The sequence below is a fragment of the Entelurus aequoreus genome, linkage group LG01 (genome assembly GCF_033978785.1).
Source record: "Entelurus aequoreus isolate RoL-2023_Sb linkage group LG01, RoL_Eaeq_v1.1, whole genome shotgun sequence".
Lineage (NCBI taxonomy): Eukaryota > Metazoa > Chordata > Actinopteri > Syngnathiformes > Syngnathidae > Entelurus > Entelurus aequoreus.
The window spans coordinates 2,117,055-2,136,270 of NC_084731.1; the positions used below are offsets into that span (position 1 = coordinate 2,117,055).

The 19,216-nt window shown below is 37.8% G+C and overlaps 1 protein-coding gene across 2 annotated transcripts in view; it reads right to left on the reverse strand.

Moving 5' to 3' along the window:
• Nucleotides 1-2,665: 2,665 nt before the first annotated feature.
• nhej1 (nonhomologous end-joining factor 1) overlaps nucleotides 2,666-19,216 on the reverse strand; it is a 44,492-nt gene continuing 27,941 nt past the window's right edge. For both annotated transcript variants that reach the window (XM_062042513.1, XM_062042504.1), the window contains exons 6-8: nucleotides 14,804-14,948; nucleotides 11,973-12,091; nucleotides 2,666-2,889 (exon numbers count right to left, since the gene is read on the reverse strand). In XM_062042513.1, the coding sequence (XP_061898497.1) occupies nucleotides 2,815-2,889; nucleotides 11,973-12,091; nucleotides 14,804-14,948 (339 nt within the window). In that variant the 3' untranslated portion in view covers nucleotides 2,666-2,814. The remainder of the gene's footprint in view (nucleotides 2,890-11,972; nucleotides 12,092-14,803; nucleotides 14,949-19,216) is intronic.

Genomic DNA, 19,216 nt, shown 5'->3' on the forward strand with positions numbered 1-19,216 from the left:
AACTTTTTATAAGTTATTAAAAAAATAAAAAAACATTTTTTTTATTTTTTTTAGACATGTATCTCGTGCGCATGAGAAACTTTTTATAAAGTTATTAAAAAAAAAAAAATGTAATAATTTTTTTTTTTTTAGACATGTATCTCGTGCGCATGAGAAACTTTTTATAAGTTATTAAAAAAAAAAAGTAATTATTATTTTTTTTTTTTAGACATGTATGTCGTGTGCATGAGAAACTTTTTATAAGTTATTAAAAAAAAAAAGTAATTATTATTTTTTTTTTAGACATGTATCTCGTGTGCATGAGAAACTTTTTATAAGTTATTAAAAAAAAAAAGTAATAATATTTTTTTTTTTTTAGACATGTATCTCGTGCGCATGAGAAACTTTTTATAAAGTTATTAAAAAAATTTTTAAAAATGTAATAATTTTTTTTTTTTTAGACATGTATCTCGTGAGCATGACAAACTTTTTATAAAGTTATAAAAAAAAAAAAAAAGTAATAATTGTTTTTTTTTTAAGAAATGTATCTCGTGCGCATGAGAAACTTTTTATAAAGTTATTAAAAAAAAAAAAAAGTAATTTTTTTTTTTTTTTTTTAGACATGTAATAGACAAGATACATGTCTTAAAAAACAAAAAAACAACAAAAAAAAACAATTATTAAAAATTGTTTTCCCCCCATGTCCCTTTAGGGGCTCCGTAGTTTTTGAAGGCATGTTAGATGGTAAAATTGAGGTCAGCCACCAATTCAATGTATTTTATAAGAGTGATTTATTTGAGGTACCAGGGCTTGGCTTTGAGTTAAGAGCTACGTCACAGAACCAATTATTAAAGTCATAAGTTGTAGTACTACTGTACTTTTCTTTTCAGTGTTGCCCTGTAATGTTCTGATGCAAGATGTGGGTTTTTCTGCACGGACCAACAAGAAACGAGTCGCAGGCTGCAAAAAACCCCTGGACCGGATTTTGAAGTGTAGGGTATAACAATGTCTGGTATTGAAGTGTAGGGTATAACAATGTCTGGTATTGAACTGTAGGGTATAACAATGTCTGGTACTGAACTGTAGGGTATAACAATGTCTGGTATTGAAGTGTAGGGTATAACAATGTCTGGTATTGAAGTGTAGGGTATAACAATGTCTGGTATTGAAGTGTAGGGTATAACAATGTCTGGTATTGAAGTGTAGGGTATAACAATGTCTGGTATTGAAGTGTAGGGTATAACAATGTCTGGTATTGAAGTGTAGGGTATAACAATGTCTGGTATTGAAGTGTAGGGTATACCAATGTCTGATATCCACATGTCAAACATTTGGTAACTTTATTGTATTATGCATAAAATACTCTATCCATTTGTATTACAGTATAATTATAGCCACAATGCATGTGGCTATAATTTTTACTATAGTATTTTTAATTCTAGTTCTAACTTGTTTATTTTGTATTACTAACAATGTGTTCCTATTCAATTGTCTTCCACAGTGGACACGCTACATAACTATAATGTATTTGCTCTTTGATGCCTTATTTTTTCACAATGTATTCTTCTTAATTGTGTACTTTTATTTGTATCATTTATGTGTTTAACATCTTAACTTCAGTTTGCTTAACAATGGGCAAGCTATATTTAATTTTTTTCAACTTTCTTTATTTTCACAGAAAGTGAACACAAATGAAATGACACAATGTTATCAACATTTTAAAAAAATATGGTGTGAATTAGGGATGTCCGATAATGGCTTTTTTGACGATATCCGATATTTTGATGTTGTCCAACTCTTAATTACCGATATCAACCGATACTGATGTATACAGTCGTGGAATTAACACATTATTATGCCTAATTTGGACAACCATGTATGGTGAAGATAAGGTCCTTTAAAAAAAATTAAAATTAATTAAATAAAATAAGATAAATAAATTTTAAAAAATTTCTTGAATAAAAAACAAAGTTAAACAATATAAAAACAGTTACATAGAAACTAGTAATGAATGAAAATGAGTAAAATGAACTGTTAAAGGTTAGTACTATTAGTGGAGCAGCAGCACGCACAATCATGTGTGCTTACGGACTGTATCCCTTGCAGACTGTATTGATATATATTGATATATAATGTAGGAAGCAGAATATTAATAACAGAAAGAAACAACCCTTTTGTGTGAATGAGTGTAAATGGGGGAGGGAGGTTTTTTGGGTTGGCGCACTAATTGTAAGTGTATCTTGTGTTTTTTATGTTGATTTCATTTATAAAAAAAACAAAAAAACAAACAAACAAAAAAAAAAACGATACCGATTATAAAAAAAATGATACTGATAATTTCCGATATTACATTTTAAAGCATTTATCGGCTGATAATATCGGCAGGCCAATATTATCGGACATCTCTAGTGTGAATCAATGATTAGTAGTATATGATTAAATCAACTCTGGTTCTTTCACTCTGTTTTGGATATGTTGAATTATGCAAATGTCCTTATTGTAACTTATTAACCATGTGAAGTTCCTTAATGTAAGTGATTAAGCACGTCTGAAACAAATACACTAATGTAAGTGATTAAGCACGCCTGAAACAAATACACTAATGGGGGTCCAAGACTTTTTTGACGGTCTTAAGTTGTTTTATAAGCGTTTTCAGCAATTAATTTAGCAAATAATTCATTTCACCGAGAACTCGTTTGACACAATATTCAAGTCATTTATTACAACATTACATGCCTACTTTCCCAATGATAAAATAATAAAATTGAGTCCACGATTAAAATTGATTTAAAAACTAATGAATTAAAATGTCCTTTAAAAAATGCAGTTTGTGTTTCATCTAAACAAGCCCAAACCTTTCTTCTTCTTTGCTTTGGAGGACCCTCGCTCAGCACGGCAGCAGCTGACCAGCTGAAAGGGGAGGAGCAACAGAAATGTTAGGTGGTGTTGTGTTCTCACAACTGACCAATAATCTTTGTGTTGAACATTTAGAGGCACACTGAACTTAGCTAAATCTAAAGGCCTACTGAAATGATTTTTTTTAATTTAAACGGGAATAGCAGATCCATTCTATGTGTCATACTTGATCATTTCGCGATATTGCCATATTTTTGCTGAAAGGATTTAGTAGAGAAAATCGACGATAAAGTTCGCAACTTTTGCTCGCTGATAAAAAAAAGCCTTGCCTGTAGCGGAAGTAGCGTGACGTCACAGGAGCTAGTATTCCTCACAATTCCCCGTTGTTTACAATGGAGCGAGAGAGATTCGGACCGAGAAAGTGACGATTACCCCATTAATTTGAGCGAGGATGAAAGATTCGTAGATGAGGAACGTTACAGTGAAGGACTTGAGAGGCAGTGATGGACGTATCTTTTTTCGCTCTGACCGTAACTTAGGTACAAGCTGGCTCATTGGATTCCACACTCTCCTTTTTCTATTGTAGATCACAGATTTGTATTTTAAACCACCTGGGATACTATATCCTCTTGAAAATGAGAGTCGAGAACGCCAAATGGACATTCAGTGCCTTTTATCTCGACAATACATCGGCGAAATGCTTTAGCTACGAGCTAACGTGATAGCATCGTGCTTTAACTGCATATAGAAACAAAAGAAATAAACCCCTGACTGGAAGTATAGATAGAAAATCAACAATACTATTAAACCGTGGACATGTAAATACACGGTTAATGCTTTCCAGGCTGGCGAAGGTTAACAATGCTGTGCTAACGACGCCATTGAAGCTAACTTAGCAACCGGACTGCACAGAGCTATGCTAAAAACATTAGCTCTCCACCTACGCCAGCCAGCCCTCATTTGCTCATCAACACCCGTGCTCACCTGCGTTCCAGCGATCGGCAGAAGGACGAAGGACTTCACCCGATGCGTTTGGCGGCCCGGAGACGTAGGAAGTCAAGGTGAGGTCGGCGGCTAGCGCGGCTAGCGCTCCAACAAAGTCCTCCTGGTTGTGTTGCTGTAGTCCGCTGCTAATACACCGATCCCACCTACAACTGTCTTCTTTGCAGCCTTCATTGTTCATTAAACAAATTGCAAAAGATGTCCAGAATACTGTGGAATTATGAAATGAAAACAGAGCTTTTTGTATAGGATTCTACGGGTACCATAACTTCCGTTACTCGGACTTCGTCACGCGCATACGTCATCATACCGCAACGTTTCAGCCGGATATTTCCCGGGAAGTTTTAAATGTCACTTTATAAGTTAACCCGGCCGTATTGGCATGTGTTGCAATGTTAAGATTTCATCATTGATATATAAACTATCAGACTGCGTGGTCGCTAGTAGTGGCTTTCAGTAGGCCTTTAATGTCAAGTGTGTGCTAAAGTATTTTTTAAATGTTTTTTTAAAGAACTGTCAGGCTTCTGCAATCAGCAGTGTGTGCTCAAACAAGAAGGAGGCAGTAAATGGACTAGTTAAAGTTAAAGTTAAAGTACCAATGATTGTCACACACACACTAGGTGTGGTGAAATTTGTCCTCTGCATTTGACCCATCCCCTTGATCACCCCCTGGGAGGTGAGGGGAGCAGTGGGCAGCAGCGTAGCCGCGCCCGGGAATCATTTTTGGTGATTTAACCCCCAATTCCAAACAGTCTCGCTTTCATTGTATTTTGTCATTAAACGGTACAGGCCAAAAGTTTGGACACACCTTCTCATTCCCAACACAACTGATGGTCCCCACACCATTGATAAAGCAAGACATTCCACTCATCAAGCCTGATAAGGCACACCTGTGAAGTGAAAACCATTTCAGGTGACTACCTCTTGAAGCTCATGGAGAGAATGCCAAGAGTGTGCAAAGCAGTAATCCGAGCCAAGGGTGGCTATTTTGAAGGAATTAGAATATAAAACATGTTTTCAGTTGTTTTTTTGTTAAGTACATAACTCCACATGTGTTCATTCCTAGTTTTGATGTGACAATCTACAATGTAAATAGTCATGAACATGAAGAAAACATTGCATTGAATGAGAAGGTGTGTCCTGTACATGGACATCAACAACAAGCCTGATTTCAAAGTGATGTTTGGCTGCTAGAGTGAAAGGACCGAGCTGAAAACTGAACCTTTACGACACAATTCAAATATTCTCCCGTGTGCTTAAGTGAAAAAATCTGCACACTATCACAGATTGTGGTCGCACAGCATTCTCCCATTCCACCTAAGTCTGTCACTGCACACCTTTTTCCAACTTGTGCATTAAAATGTGGGCGTTCCTTGTCAAGTTTGACTGAAGTACTTTTGCTCATACTGTACACACTTCTCAGGGAGCGATAAGTCCAGCACCTCTAGAAAGGAAAACATTATATTGCACTTTGAAGTTTGGATGCGGTGTACACCACACATAATAAAATGATAAAAGAGACTTCCAGAAGGCTATCAAATCTATTCTGATGTGTTCAATAGACATAGCTGGACACATGCAATGAGATGAGGATGAAAATGATCATAATGCCACACTGATTTAACTATCAAAAATCAAAACGAACGTAATTGTCTCGTCTGCTTGAGTGGAAGAGACGAAGATTGCAACCAAAGTGCAATACTTCTACAAAGCCCAAAAGCAGTGAAGTTGTCACGTTGTGTAAATGCTAAATAAAAAGAGAATACAACAAATCCTTTTCAACTTATATTTAATTGAACAGACTGCAAAAACAAGATATTTAATGTTCAAACTGGTAAGCTTTGTTATTTTTTTGGCAAATATTAGCTCATTTGGAATTTGATGCCTGCAACAAGTTTCAAAAAAGCTGGCACAAGTGGCAAAAAAGAGTGAGAAAGTTGAGGAATGCTCATCAAAGACTTATTTTGAACATCCCACAGGTGAACAGGCTAATTGGGAACAGGTGGGTGCCATGATTGGGTATAAAAGCAGCTTCCATGAAATGCTCAGTCGTTCACAAACAAGGACGGGGGCGAGGGTCACCACTTTGTCAACAAATGCCTGAGCAAATTGTTGAAGAACAACATTTCTCAACAAGGAATTTAGGGATTTCACCATCTACTCTCCGTAATATCATCAAAAGGTTCAGAGAATCTGGAGAAATCACTGCACGGAAGCGACAAGACCGAAAACCAACATTGAATGCCCGTGACCCTCGATCCCTCGGCCGGTACTGCATCAAAAAGCGACATCAGTGTGTAAAGGATATCACCACATGGGCTCAGGAACACTTCAGAAAACCACTGTCAGTAACTACAGATGGTCGCTACATCTGTAAGTGCAAGTTAAAACTCTACTATGCAAAGCCAAAGCCATTTATCAACAACACCCAGAAACGCCGCCGGCTTCGCTGGGCCCGAGCTCATCTAAGATGGACTGATGCAAAGTGGAAAAGTGTCCTGTGGTCTGACGAGTCCACATTTCAAATTGTTTTTGGAAACTGTGGACGTCGTGTCCTCCGGACCAAAGAGGAAAAGAACCATCTGGATTGTTCTAGGCGCAAAGTGTAAAAGCCAGTATCTGTGATGGTATGGGGGTGTATTAGTGGCCAAGACATGGGTAACTTACACATCTGTGAAGGCACCATTAATGCTGAAAGGTACATACAGCTTTTGGAGCAACATATGTTGCCATCCAAGCAACGTTACCATGGACGCCCCTGCTTATTTCAGCAAGACAATGCCAAGCCACATTTTACATCAACGTGGCTTCATAGTAAAAGAGTGCGGGTACTAGACTGGCCTGCCTGTAGTCCAGACCTGTCTCCCGTTGAAAATGTGTGTCACATTATGAAGCCTAAAATAGCACAACGGAGACCCCCGGACTGTTGAACAACTTAAGCTGTACATCAAGCAAGAATGTACAATAAGTACAATATTGACTGTACTTTGATCATTTTAATCATTCCCAGGTCTGATTTCTTCCGCGCATTGATTTCTGTTTCCATGGCAGCGCACTTCTGACTTGTGGCAACATGTGTGTTCCTACTTCCGTAATCAAAGTGTGTTCTAATCGTGGCAGACTTGGTAGTAGACAATAAAGACAACTATTTTTGGACAAATGAGGATTCACAACATTCTATTTTTGAAGCTGGATATACTGAGGATGAACTGCTGCTTATAAAGGCAAGCATGAAGATGAGGGTGAGACGCTGGAGCAGACGGAAGCCGGGAGAATGAGGTGAAAGCAACTCTGTGGAGCTCTGAGACGAGCTGTTTTGATATACTGTAAATGGATTCCTTACACAAAATCAACAGGAAGCAGCCACAGACAGCCTGACCAGACAAACAAGTGTCCATGGATTGAGTCACATGTTAATATTGATGAGGATACATGCCTGCTAGTACAACTACAGCACATACCTCGTCTGGCTAGCTCAGCTGCGTATTAACAAAACATGAAATAATACTTCACAGATACTGTAATATGATAGTTCATGTTTTTCACTCAGTGTCCTATCAGTGTTGTGCATTACAAACTCAAACGCATTTGGTGTTGACGTAGAAGCTAGCTTATCTCTTGCCGTAGTTAGCTTGTACAGCTGATACTGTAGCACGGCCATGTGTTGCTACGCTAGAAAAATAGTTCCTCACAATAACTATGTTGCTACAGTTTGGTTGCTATAAAGTCAAAGTACCAATGATTGTCAAACACACACACTAGGTGTGGCGAAATGATTCTCTGCATTTGATCCATCACCCTTGATCACCCCCTGGGAGGTGAGGGGAGCAGTGAGCAGCAGCGGTGGCCGCGCCCGGGAATCATTTTTGGTAATTTAACCCCCAATTCCAAGCAGGGAGGTAATGGCTCCCATTTTTTTATAGTCTTTGGTATGACTCGGCCGGGGTTTGAACTCACAACCTACCCATCTCAGGGCGGACACTCTAACCCAGGGGTCACCAACGCGGTGCCCGCGGGCACCAGGTAGCCCATAAGGACCAGATGAGTAGCCCGCTGGCCTGTTCTAAAAATAGCTCAAATAGCAGCACTTACCAGTGAGCTGCCTTTATTTTTTAAATTGTATTTATTTACTAGCAAGCTGGTCTCGCTTTGCACGACATTTTTAATTCTAACAGAGACAAAACTCAAATAGAATTTGAAAATCCAAGAAAATATTTTAAAGACTTGGTCTTCACTTGTTTAGATAAATTCATTAACTTTTTTACTTTGCTTCTTATAACTTTCAGAAAGACAATTTTAGAGACAAAATGCAACCTTAAAAATGATTTTAGGATTTTTAAACACATATACCTTTTTACCTTTTAATTTCCTTCCTCTTCTTTCCTGACAATTTAAATCAATGTTCAAGTAATTTTATTTTATTTTACTGTAAAGAATAATAAATACATTTGAATTAAATTCTTCAATTTAGCTTCTGTTTTTTTCGACGAAGAATATTTGTGAAATATTTCTTCAAACTTATTATGATTAAAATTCAAAAAAATGATTCTGGCAAATCTAGAAAATCTGTAGAATCAAATTGAAATCTTATTTCAAAGTATTTTGAATTTCTTTTAAAATTTTTGTTCTGGAAAATCTAGAAGAAATAATGATTTGTTAGAAATATAGCTTGGTCCAATTTGTTATATATTCTAACAAAGTGCAGATTGGATTTTAACCTATTTAAAACATTTCATCAAAATTCTAAAATTAATCTTAATTAGGAAAAATTACTAATGATGTTCCATAAATTATTTTTTTAATTTTTTCAAACAGATTCGAATTAGCTAGTTTTTCTCTTCTTTTTTTCGGTTGAATTTTGAATATTAGAGAGTCGAAATTGAAGATAAACTATGTTTCAAAATTTAATTGTCATTTTTTTCGTGTTTTCTCCTCTTTTAAACCGTTCAATTAAGTGTAAATATCATTAATTATTAATAATAACATAGAGTGAAAGGTAAATTGAGCAAATTGGCTATTTCTGGCAATTTATTTAAGTGTGTATCAAACTGGTAGCCCTTCGCATTAATCACTACCCAAGAAGTAGCTCTTGCTTTCAAAAAGGTTGGTGACCCCTGCTCTAACCACTACAGGTTATAGAACATAAATGAAGTATTGTTGATGCTTTTTGAATGCATTTTAAAGCGATTTAAAGGTAGAATTGATTGCTAACATGAGCAGCTTGGCTCGACACCAAGAAAGAGGCAATTTTTTTTACGTTAGAAAACGCAACAAAAACATTTTGCCTTCTTGTCTCCCATTATGATTGTGAACGATAGGAAAATTCCCCCCACAAAGTTCCCCTTTAAGTTCTCTAGCACAGTGTTGTTCAACCTTTTTTGAGCCAAGGCACATTTTCTGCGTTGAAAAAATGCGGAGGCACACCACCAGCAGAAATCATTAAAAAACGAAACTCAGTTGACAGTAAAAAGTTATTGTCGCAATTGTTGGATATGACTTTAAAGCATAACCAAGCATGCATCACTATAGCTCTTGTCTCAAAGTAGGTGTACTGTCACCACCTGTCACATCACACCCTGACTTATTTGGGCTCTTTTGCTGTTTTCCTGTGTGTAGTGTTTTACTTCTTGTCTTGCGCTCCTATTTTGGTGGCTTTTTCTCTTTTTTGGTATTTTCCTGTAGCAGTTTCATGTCTTCCTTTGAGCGATATTTCCCACATCTACTTTGTTTTAGCAATCCAGAATATTTCACTTGTTTTTATCCTTCTTTGTGGGGACATTGTTGATTGTCATGTCATGTTCGGATGTACTTTGTGGACGCCGTCTTTGCTCCACAGTAAGTCTTTGCTGTCGTCCAGCGTTCTGTTTTTGTTTACTTTGTAGCCAGTTCAGTTTTAGTTTGGTTCTGCATAGCCTTCCCTAAGCTTCAATGCCTTTTCTTAGGGGCACTCACCTTTTGTTTATTTTTGGTTTAAGCATTAGACATCTTTTTACCTGCACACTGCCTCCCGCTGTTTCCCACATCTACAAAGCAATTAGCTACCTGCTGCCACCTACTGATATGGAAGAGTATTACACGGTTACTCTGCCGAGCTCTAGACAGCACCGACACTTAACAACAACACATCATTTGCAGACTATAATTACTGCTTTGCAAACAATATTTTTAACCCAAATAGGTGAAACTAGATCATCTCCCACGGCACACCAGACTGTATCTCACGGCACACTTGAAAAACAATGCTCTAGCAGCTATAAAATTCTAAAATGATGTTGCCAAATAGGCAATATGTCTAGTATTTTTTTATTTCTGACCGCCCACGATGTTTACACACACACATATGTTGGACGGAGGATTCTCCCTTGTCCACTGTCTCTCTGTGTAGCACCATTACTGATCCTGTCTCTCTGTGTAGCACCATTACTGATCCTGTCTCTCTGTGTAGCACCATTACTGATCCTGTCTCTCTGTGTAGCACCATTACTGATCCTGTCTCTCTGTGTAGCACCATTACTGATCCTGTCTCTCTGTGTAGCACTATTACTGATCCTGTCTCTCTGTGGAGCACCAATACTGATACTGTCTCTCTGTGTAGCACCATTACTGATCCTGTCTCTCTGTGTAGCACCATTACTGATCCTGTCTCTCTGTGTAGCACCATTACTGATCCTGTCTCTCTGTGTAGCACCATTACTGATCCTGTCTCTCTGTGTAGCACCATTACTGATCCCGTCTCTCTGTGTAGCACCATTACTGATCCCGTCTCTCTGTGTAGCACCATTACTGATCCTGTCTCTCTGTGTAGCACCATTACTGATCCCGTCTCTCTGTGTAGCACCATTACTGATCCTGTCTCTCTGTGTAGCACCATTACTGATCCTGTCTCTCTGTGTAGCACCATTACTGATCCTGTCTCTCTGTGTAGCACCATTACTGATCCTGTCTCTCTGTGTAGCACCATTACTGATCCCGTCTCTCTGTGTAGCACCATTACTGATCCCGTCTCTCTGTGTAGCACCATTACTGATCCTGTCTCTCTGTGTAGCACCATTACTGATCCTGGAGCCGTGTGCAACTGTCACTTTGCACATCCTTCTCCCACATGCAAAATAAAAGGCAAAATAGTGCTTGCAAAACGGTGATAAGTGTTGATAAATAAATAATTATATACGTGTACAGCTCTGGTAATGTGTACATTCGCACCCACCCGCACAAAAGTACTTCAAAATGTAACAATCAAAATAAATATGACTTTTTTTTTGTTTACTAGGGCATGCATATATAATATGCATTAGTTTGACCATTTAAAATCAACAATAATAAAAAGGAGATGCTTGGAAATAGCATAAAAATGCCCCAAAAACTTGGAAAAACGCGATTCATAGCGTTACTTTTTGGTGTAACCATCATGAGCGTTCTGTTCAGGTATATTTCTTTTATATTTTGATGAATCATCATATTTATGTATTACTACATTTAAATAGGTATTGATCAATCTTTAAGCTGTGTGTATTTGATTTCAGTTTGCTTTTGACATCTTATTTAGAATTGTAGTTGAAACTTTTACAACCTTGTGTTGCGCTCATGATGGCGTAACCAAACTAGATTATTTTGAATATTTATTCCCTTTTTTACATTTAGTATATTAAAATATACTGTGTTTTATGCTTTTTTCTTTTTGGAACATGTACTATACATATAATACAATAAAGTCCCATATAAAATGATGTTTCTAGCAATACTTTCATTTTGCCTTTGAAAGCAACACTCCAATGTCCATGAGTGGAGCTGCAACACATCTGCATCTTCTCCTCTCAGTATTGTGATCAGCATATAGTTTGCATATTAATGAAGACAGAGACGCCAAATGGATTGAACACCTTATTCAGTCCACTTTGCACACGTTTAGTAGATTGGCTAAGCGTGTCGTTTGCACATGTTTTATTACACGCTAACTTGTAGTAATATGTATTAAATGTACCAAATTGTCCATAAACCATCGGGGTCAGTATCAGTATCGGCAACGACATCTGCAATACTGGCCTTGTATTTGCTGGTGTGGAACTGATACCAAACTTTGTACGATCTCCCAGCCCTAATTCTTGCCCGCGGACCTGAGGATATGACGGCCATACCTGCTGCACTGCGGGCGTGTCCACCATCTTGTCTCTTGGTTCCTCCACTTGACTTGTCTGCTTCTGGTCGCCGTCTTCTTCTCCTGCTTCAGCAACTGCTGTCACACCTGCTTCAGCACCTGAGTAGTGTGATGGGACAAACACACACAGTTTCTTTCAAACAGTACTACAAAAGCCAAAAGCAGGGAAGTTGTCACGTTGTGTAAATGGTCAATAAAAAGAGAATACAACAAATCCTTTTCAACTTATATTCAATTAAATAGACTGCAAAGACAACATACTTAGAGTTCGAACGAGTAAACATTGTTACTCTTTTGGAATTTGATGCCTGCAACATGTTTAAAAAAAGCTGGCACAAGTGGCAAAAAAGAGTGAGAAAGTTGAGGAATGCTCATCAAACACTTATTTGGAACATCCCACAGGTGAACAGGCTAATTGGGAACAGGTGGGTGCCATGATTGGCTATAAAAACAGCTTCCCAAAAAATGCTCAGTTGTTCACAAACAAGGACGGGGGCGAGGGTCACCACTTTGTCAACAAATGCCTGAGCAAATTGTGTAAGAACAACATTTCTCAAGCAGCTATTGCAAGGAATTTAGGGATTATTGAGTTAACAATATTAAAGACGTTATGAGCTAGAGAATATAACAACTACACTACCCAGCATGCAACGGGAGTTACGAGCATGCGCGGTAGCCCCGAAAAGTGTTGCATGTTGCCACGCTGTGAAAGTAAACGTCAAGAACTCAGCCAACACGCCTCATCTGCATTATTTATAATTAGACATTAGACAACACATCTACAGTGTGATTTTGTAACGTTTACAAGGAAAGAAAAACAAAAGTTCAAAAAGGGAGATATGTTGTATATATATGTATGTGCTGCAGTGTTGTATATATATGTATGTGCTGCAGTGTTGTATATATATGTATGTGCTGCAGTGTTGTATATATATGTATGTGCTGCGGTTGTTTTAAGAAGGTTGCGACAGCTGCCGTAAAGGAGGTGCGTTGCTAGCCTGGTTGCTATGTTTCCGGTTGGTGGTAAAAGTGTCCGTCATGTGTTTTACCCTGCTCAAATCTCTCAGTAAAGTTATTCGATGGATTATAGCTTTTGTCTTGAACTTTATTACACCTTGGAGCGCTTTTTCCCGTCCATTGTTTTCCTGCTTTCGCTATCTGCGCCTAATGACTGAGCTACGTGACGTCATTTCTTGTGATGTCCCACGGAGCATTTCTGGTCGGGACGGGATTCGAATAAAGAATCAACTCTTTTCCTTTACTATAGTGGTCTCGATAACGGGTACCGGTTCTCGGAAAGGGATTCGAGTCCGAGGACTCGGTTCTTTTCTTATCAAACAACCGGGAAAACCGGTTTCGAGTATCATCCCTAGTCATGACGCGGGATTTTTCGCAGCTTACTGCGAGATTTGTTCTCCCGGGATGCAATCGGACTAGACTGGACAAGGCTTGAAGGTAGGAACATTATTTAATCTCTCTAAAACTCAACGAAGTACAAAAAACAGAAAACAACCCAAAGGCAAGCGTGCCTATCGCACGCGGAAGCTAAGGCAAAAACTCAAGACATGAAACCTGGAACTAAAGACATTAAACCCGCACTAAACTGTGGCATGAAACAAATAGCTTTAACTATGGAAACGAGCAGCATGAACTGTGGTGTGGCATGAAATAAGCAAGACTTACCGGGGCAAGAAAAGAGCATGAAACAATCAATACAGAGCATGAAAAGAACATCAACAGAGCCATGTCGCCAGCCCGACTAACTGGCAACGACAGGCTTAAATAGTCTCTTTGATTAGAGCCAGGTGCGTGTGTCACATGAGGCAGGTGAAAGCAATGAGTCGCCATGGTGACCAAACAAGGGAGCGCAAAAACAGGAACTAATGGAGTCTTAAACAAACAGAAAATAACCAAAAAACATGATCCAGACCACTGATCATGACAACTACAGTGGTCGCTACATCTGTGAGTGCAAGTTAAAAATCTACTATGCAAAGCCAAAGCCATTTATCAACAACACCCAGAAACGCCGCCGGCTTCGCTGGGCCCGAGCTCATCTAAGATGGACTGATGCCAAGTGGAAAAGTGTTCTGTGGTCTGACGAGTCCACATTTCAAATTGTTTTTGGAAACTGTGGACGTCGTTTCCTCCGGACCAAAGAGGAAAAGAACCATATGGATTGTTCTAGGGTGAAAGTGTAAAAGGCAGCATGTGTGATGGTATGGGGGTGTATTAGTGGCCAAGACATGGGTAACTTACCCATCTGTGAAGGCACCATTAATGCTGAAAGGTACATACAGGTTTTGGAGCAACATATGTTGTTACCATGGATGCCCCTGCTTATTTCAGCAAGACCAAGTGCAACAACTGCGTGGCTTCATAGTAAAAGAGTGCGGGTACTAGACTGGCCTGCCTGTAGTCCAGACATTGAAAATGTGTGAAGGCTCAAATATGAGAAGGGAGACTGTTGAACAACTTAAGCTGTACATCAAGCAAGAATGGGAAAGAATTCCACTTGAAAAATGTGTCTCCTCACTTCCCAAACCTTTACTGAGTGTTGTTAAAAGGAAAGGCCATGTAACACACTGGTAAAAATGCCCCTGTGACAACTTTTTTGCAAGTTAATGATTATTTGCACAAAAATAGCAAAGTTTCTCAGTGTGACGATGAAATATCTTGTCTTTGCAGTCTATTCAATTGAATATAAGTTGAAAAGGATTTGTTGTATTCTCTTTTTATTTACCATTTACACAACGTGACAACTTCACTGCTTTTGGGTGATGTACATGTACAAAGTAATACAAAACAAACCTGTGGATGGTGTCGGATCAGGATCCTGATCAGACATTTTGCGCTTGCGTGCGTCTCCGTGCGCCGCGACGGCAGCGTAAAGCTCCTGTAGGTTGCCGCTGAAGTTCTGAAGGCCGTGAAGGTCGGAACAAACCACAGGAAGAGTCTGGTTGAGGAGAACACATGAATAGGTGTAACGGGACATTTCATGGCAATGCAATCAAGCGACTTCGCCGTCATTTGATGTGTTTGTTTGAAAGTTCGTTAAGTGGCGAAGAAGTCACATGATCATATTCATCAAGGCTCAACAAGTATGCGGTGAGAAATCAGTCATTATGTGACACAGATCAACACGAAACTTGCCAAGTCCTTCTTTCGCACCACTGGGTAGCACAACTCCAAATTAGCTCCTCAAATATTGACCCTCAGAAATTGGTGGTCTCCTGCTCGCCGTCGGGCCAAGGGGCTCCTCAGCACACTTTGGTTAGGCGTCGAGGTTTCGCATTGATTTATTTTTGTCATTTGTTTGTTTAAATATCGTAAAAATAAATAAGGAGGCTTAGTTCTTCTGCCTTGGGCACAGAGGAACCAATGTGCTGAGGAGGGGGGACGACCAAGGAAAAGGCCAACCTTATACACTGCAAAAAGTCAGTGTTCAAAAACAAGAAAAAAATAATACAAAAATGAGGAGTATTTTACTTGAACTAAGCAAAATGATCTGCCAATAGAACAAGATCATTTGGCTTGTCAAGACTTTCCGAAACAAGTCAAATGAGCTAACTTCAATGAACCCAAAACACCTTCAAATAAGTATATTCTCACTAATAACAAGTGCACTTTTCTTGCTAGAGAAAAAAAAAGAGACCTTTTTGCTTAATATGTTGAAAAATGTTCTTAAATGAAGTAAATGCTAGTGCCATTATCTTGACATAATGATATGCGCTCGTAGGGATGTCCGATAATGGCTTTTTGCCGATATCCGATATTCCGATATTGTCCAACTCTTTAATTACCGATATCAACCGATACCGATATCAACCGATATATGCAGTCGTGGAATTAACACATTATTATGCCTAATTTGGACAACCATGTATGGTGAAGATAAGGTACTTTTAAAAAAAAATAATAAAATAAGATAACTAAGTTAAAAACATTTTCTTGAATAAAAAAGAAAGTAAAACAATATAAAAACAGTTACATAGAAACTAGTAATTAATGAAAATGAGTAAAATTAACTGTTAAAGTTTAGTACTATTAGTGGAGCAGCAGCACACACAATCATGTGTGCTTACGGACTGTATCCCTTGCAGACTGTATTGATATATATTGATATATAATGTAGGAAGCAGAATATTGATAACAGAAAGAAATGGGGGAGGGAGGTTTTTTGAGTTGGTGCACTAATTGTAAGTGTATCTTGTGTTTTTTATGTTGATTTAATTAAAAAAAAAAAAAAAAAAAAAAAACGATACAGATAATAAAAAAAACGATACCGATAATTTCCGATATTACATTTTAACGCAGGCCGATATTATCGGACATCCCTAGCGCTCGGCATTACATTTCTTGAAACCAGCAAACTTATACTAAAAACTAGTTTATTTTTCTTAATGGAAAGGCAACAAGGCAAGCGCTTGTTACTCTCGGGGTCTCCTAGCCGCTCAGGCTAATCATATGCTCTAAAAAATGCATTTTTCCATGGATAACATGACATCATCGCGCCAAGTGCGTGCTCTTTCAGTCAATTAGTGCGCATATATACAGCCCGGCCAAAAAAATTTTAATTGTAATTTTGAAGAATTCATCTGAATGTGCATGAACTATTTCTGTTCAAAATTGTTAGAAATGTCACATGTTAAATGTTTAAATATTAACTGTCAGTTTACTGTACTGTGCCAAAGTCATGTTTTTTTTTCATGCTTGAAATAAGAAATGATGACTTTAAAAAAGTAGTTTTCTACTTGTGAGTGTTGATGACACAGCTTTGCAACACTTGATATTCTAGTTTCAAGCACTCAATATAGGTCATCAAATCTCAGCAACAAGCTGTAATACAGGGGTCACCAACGCGGTGCCCGCGGGCACCAGGTAGCCCGTAAGGACCAGATGAGTAGCCCGCTGGACTGTTCTAAAAGTAGCTCAAATAGCAGCACTTACCAGTGAGCTGCCTCTATTTTATAAATTGTATTTATTTACTAGCAAGCTGGTCTCGCTTTGCTCGACATTTTTAATTCTAAGAGAGACAAAACTCAAATAGAAATAAATATTTTAAAGACTTGGTCTTCACTTGTTTAAATAAATTCATTAATTTTTTGACTTTGCTTCTTATAACTTTCAGAAAGACAATTTTAGAGAAAAAAATACAACCTTAAAAATGATTTTAGGATTTTTAAACACATATACCTTTTTACCTTTTAAATTCCTTCCTCTTCTTTCCTGATAATTTAAATCAATGTTAGTAAATGTATTTTTTTTATTGTAAAGAATAATAAATACATTTTAATTTAATTCTTGATTTTAGCTTCTGTTTTTTCAACGAAGAATACTTGTGAAATATTTCTTCAAACTTATTATGATTAAAATTCAAAAAAATTATTCTGGCAAATCTAGAAAATCTGTAGAATCAAATTTGAATCTTATTTCAAAGTCTTTTGAATTTCTTTTTAAATTTTTGTTCTGGAAAATCTAGAAGAAATAATGATTTGTCTTTGTTAGAAATATAGCTTGGTCCAATTTGTTATATATTCTAACAAAGTGCAGATTGGATTTTAACCTATTTAAAACATGTCATCAAAATTAAAAAATTAATCTTAATCAGGAAAAATTACTAATGATGTTCCATAAATTCTTTTTTTAATTTTTTCAAAAAGATTCGAATTAGCTAGTTTTTTTTCTTCTTTTTTTCGGTTGCATTTTGAATTTTAAAGAGTCGAAATTGAAGATAAACTATGTTTCAAAATTGAATTGTCATTTTTTTCGTGTTTTCTCCTCTTTTAAACCGTTCAATTAAGTGTAAATATCATTAATTATCAATAATAACATAGAGTTAAAGGTAAATTGAGCAAATTGGCTATTTCTGGCAATTTATTGAAGTGTGTATCAAACTGGTAGCCCTTCGCATTAATCACTACCCAAGAAGTAGCTCTTGCTTTCAAAAAGGTTGGTGACCCCTGCTGTAATATCTTACTGACATCATTTAGGAGCAAAACACTTCAAACAAGTAAAACACTCTAACATCAAATCTGCTTAGTGAGAAGAATTATCTTATCAGACAGAAACTAAGCAAATATTACCCTTATTTGAGATATTTCATCTTACTTAGATGTCAGTTTTTGCAGTGTACAGTATTTTCATTCCCAGTGGGACCCTCCTTTGCACCTTCTGAGATGCTGAGCTTCCTTTATTCTGAAACTAAACATCAGATACCATGACAAACATTTCAATTAAAGTGAACATTGCTCTGTGTTTTTTTTACAAGCCCTCAACAGGAAAGGCTGCTGACACACGAGAGTTCAATAACCTCGTCCACACTCTAGTTTGCCTGGGCCTTCTATTCTCCTCAGTAACAGGGACAAAGTCCTGTGAAGATGAAAGAGGCGGAACAGAAGGAGTACTCACCTGGTAGCCACGCCTCCAAAACCTGCCTGCTGTGGTGGGGAAGGTAACCCGAGGAAGGGCAGAGCCTGTTGACGTTTGGCTATTCTTAGCAAGTTAGCAGCTCTGATTTTAGAAGCCGTTGTTTTTTTAAAGGGGGGTCGGTGGGGGCTTGCGCTGGTGCCGTCCAGTCTCACACTCGCTCACTTTGCCCTGCCCACTGTTGCCGACCCCATGTTTGCTTTTTTCACATCATGTGACCTCAACTTCCTGCACTGCATCAAGAAGTCATCTATGGCTCGCTGCTTCATCCCCAAATGAAGATTGGTATTTGACAAAGAGCAATATTACCGGGCATCTCGTCAACACTTTGACAAAGGCACCTTTTAGTTGACCCTCCTGTGACAGGAAAGTTCAATTCGCCACCGCCACGCGAAATACAAGGTCTTATCGTGAAAAACATCTCTGACACAGAAAATGTTGCATTCTTGGGTAGCAGGTTGTAATTTGCTTTCTACATAATTGTAGCTGTCTGCAAATGCAACAAATTGTTGAATTTCAATATTTTATATTTAATAAATAAAGTCCTGTATATCCAACATTACGTATGATTTTAACTGACCCCTTTTTGTAACAATACTTTCATTCAATGTTGGTTTTCTGTCTTGCCGCTTACGTGCAGTGATTTCTCCAGATTTTCGGAACCTTTTGATGATATTACGGAGCGTAGATGCCTTGCAACAGCTGCTTGAGAAATGTTGTTCTTAAACAATTTGCTCAAGGCCGACTGAAATGATTTTTTTTTATTTAAACGGGAATAGCAGATCCATTCTATGT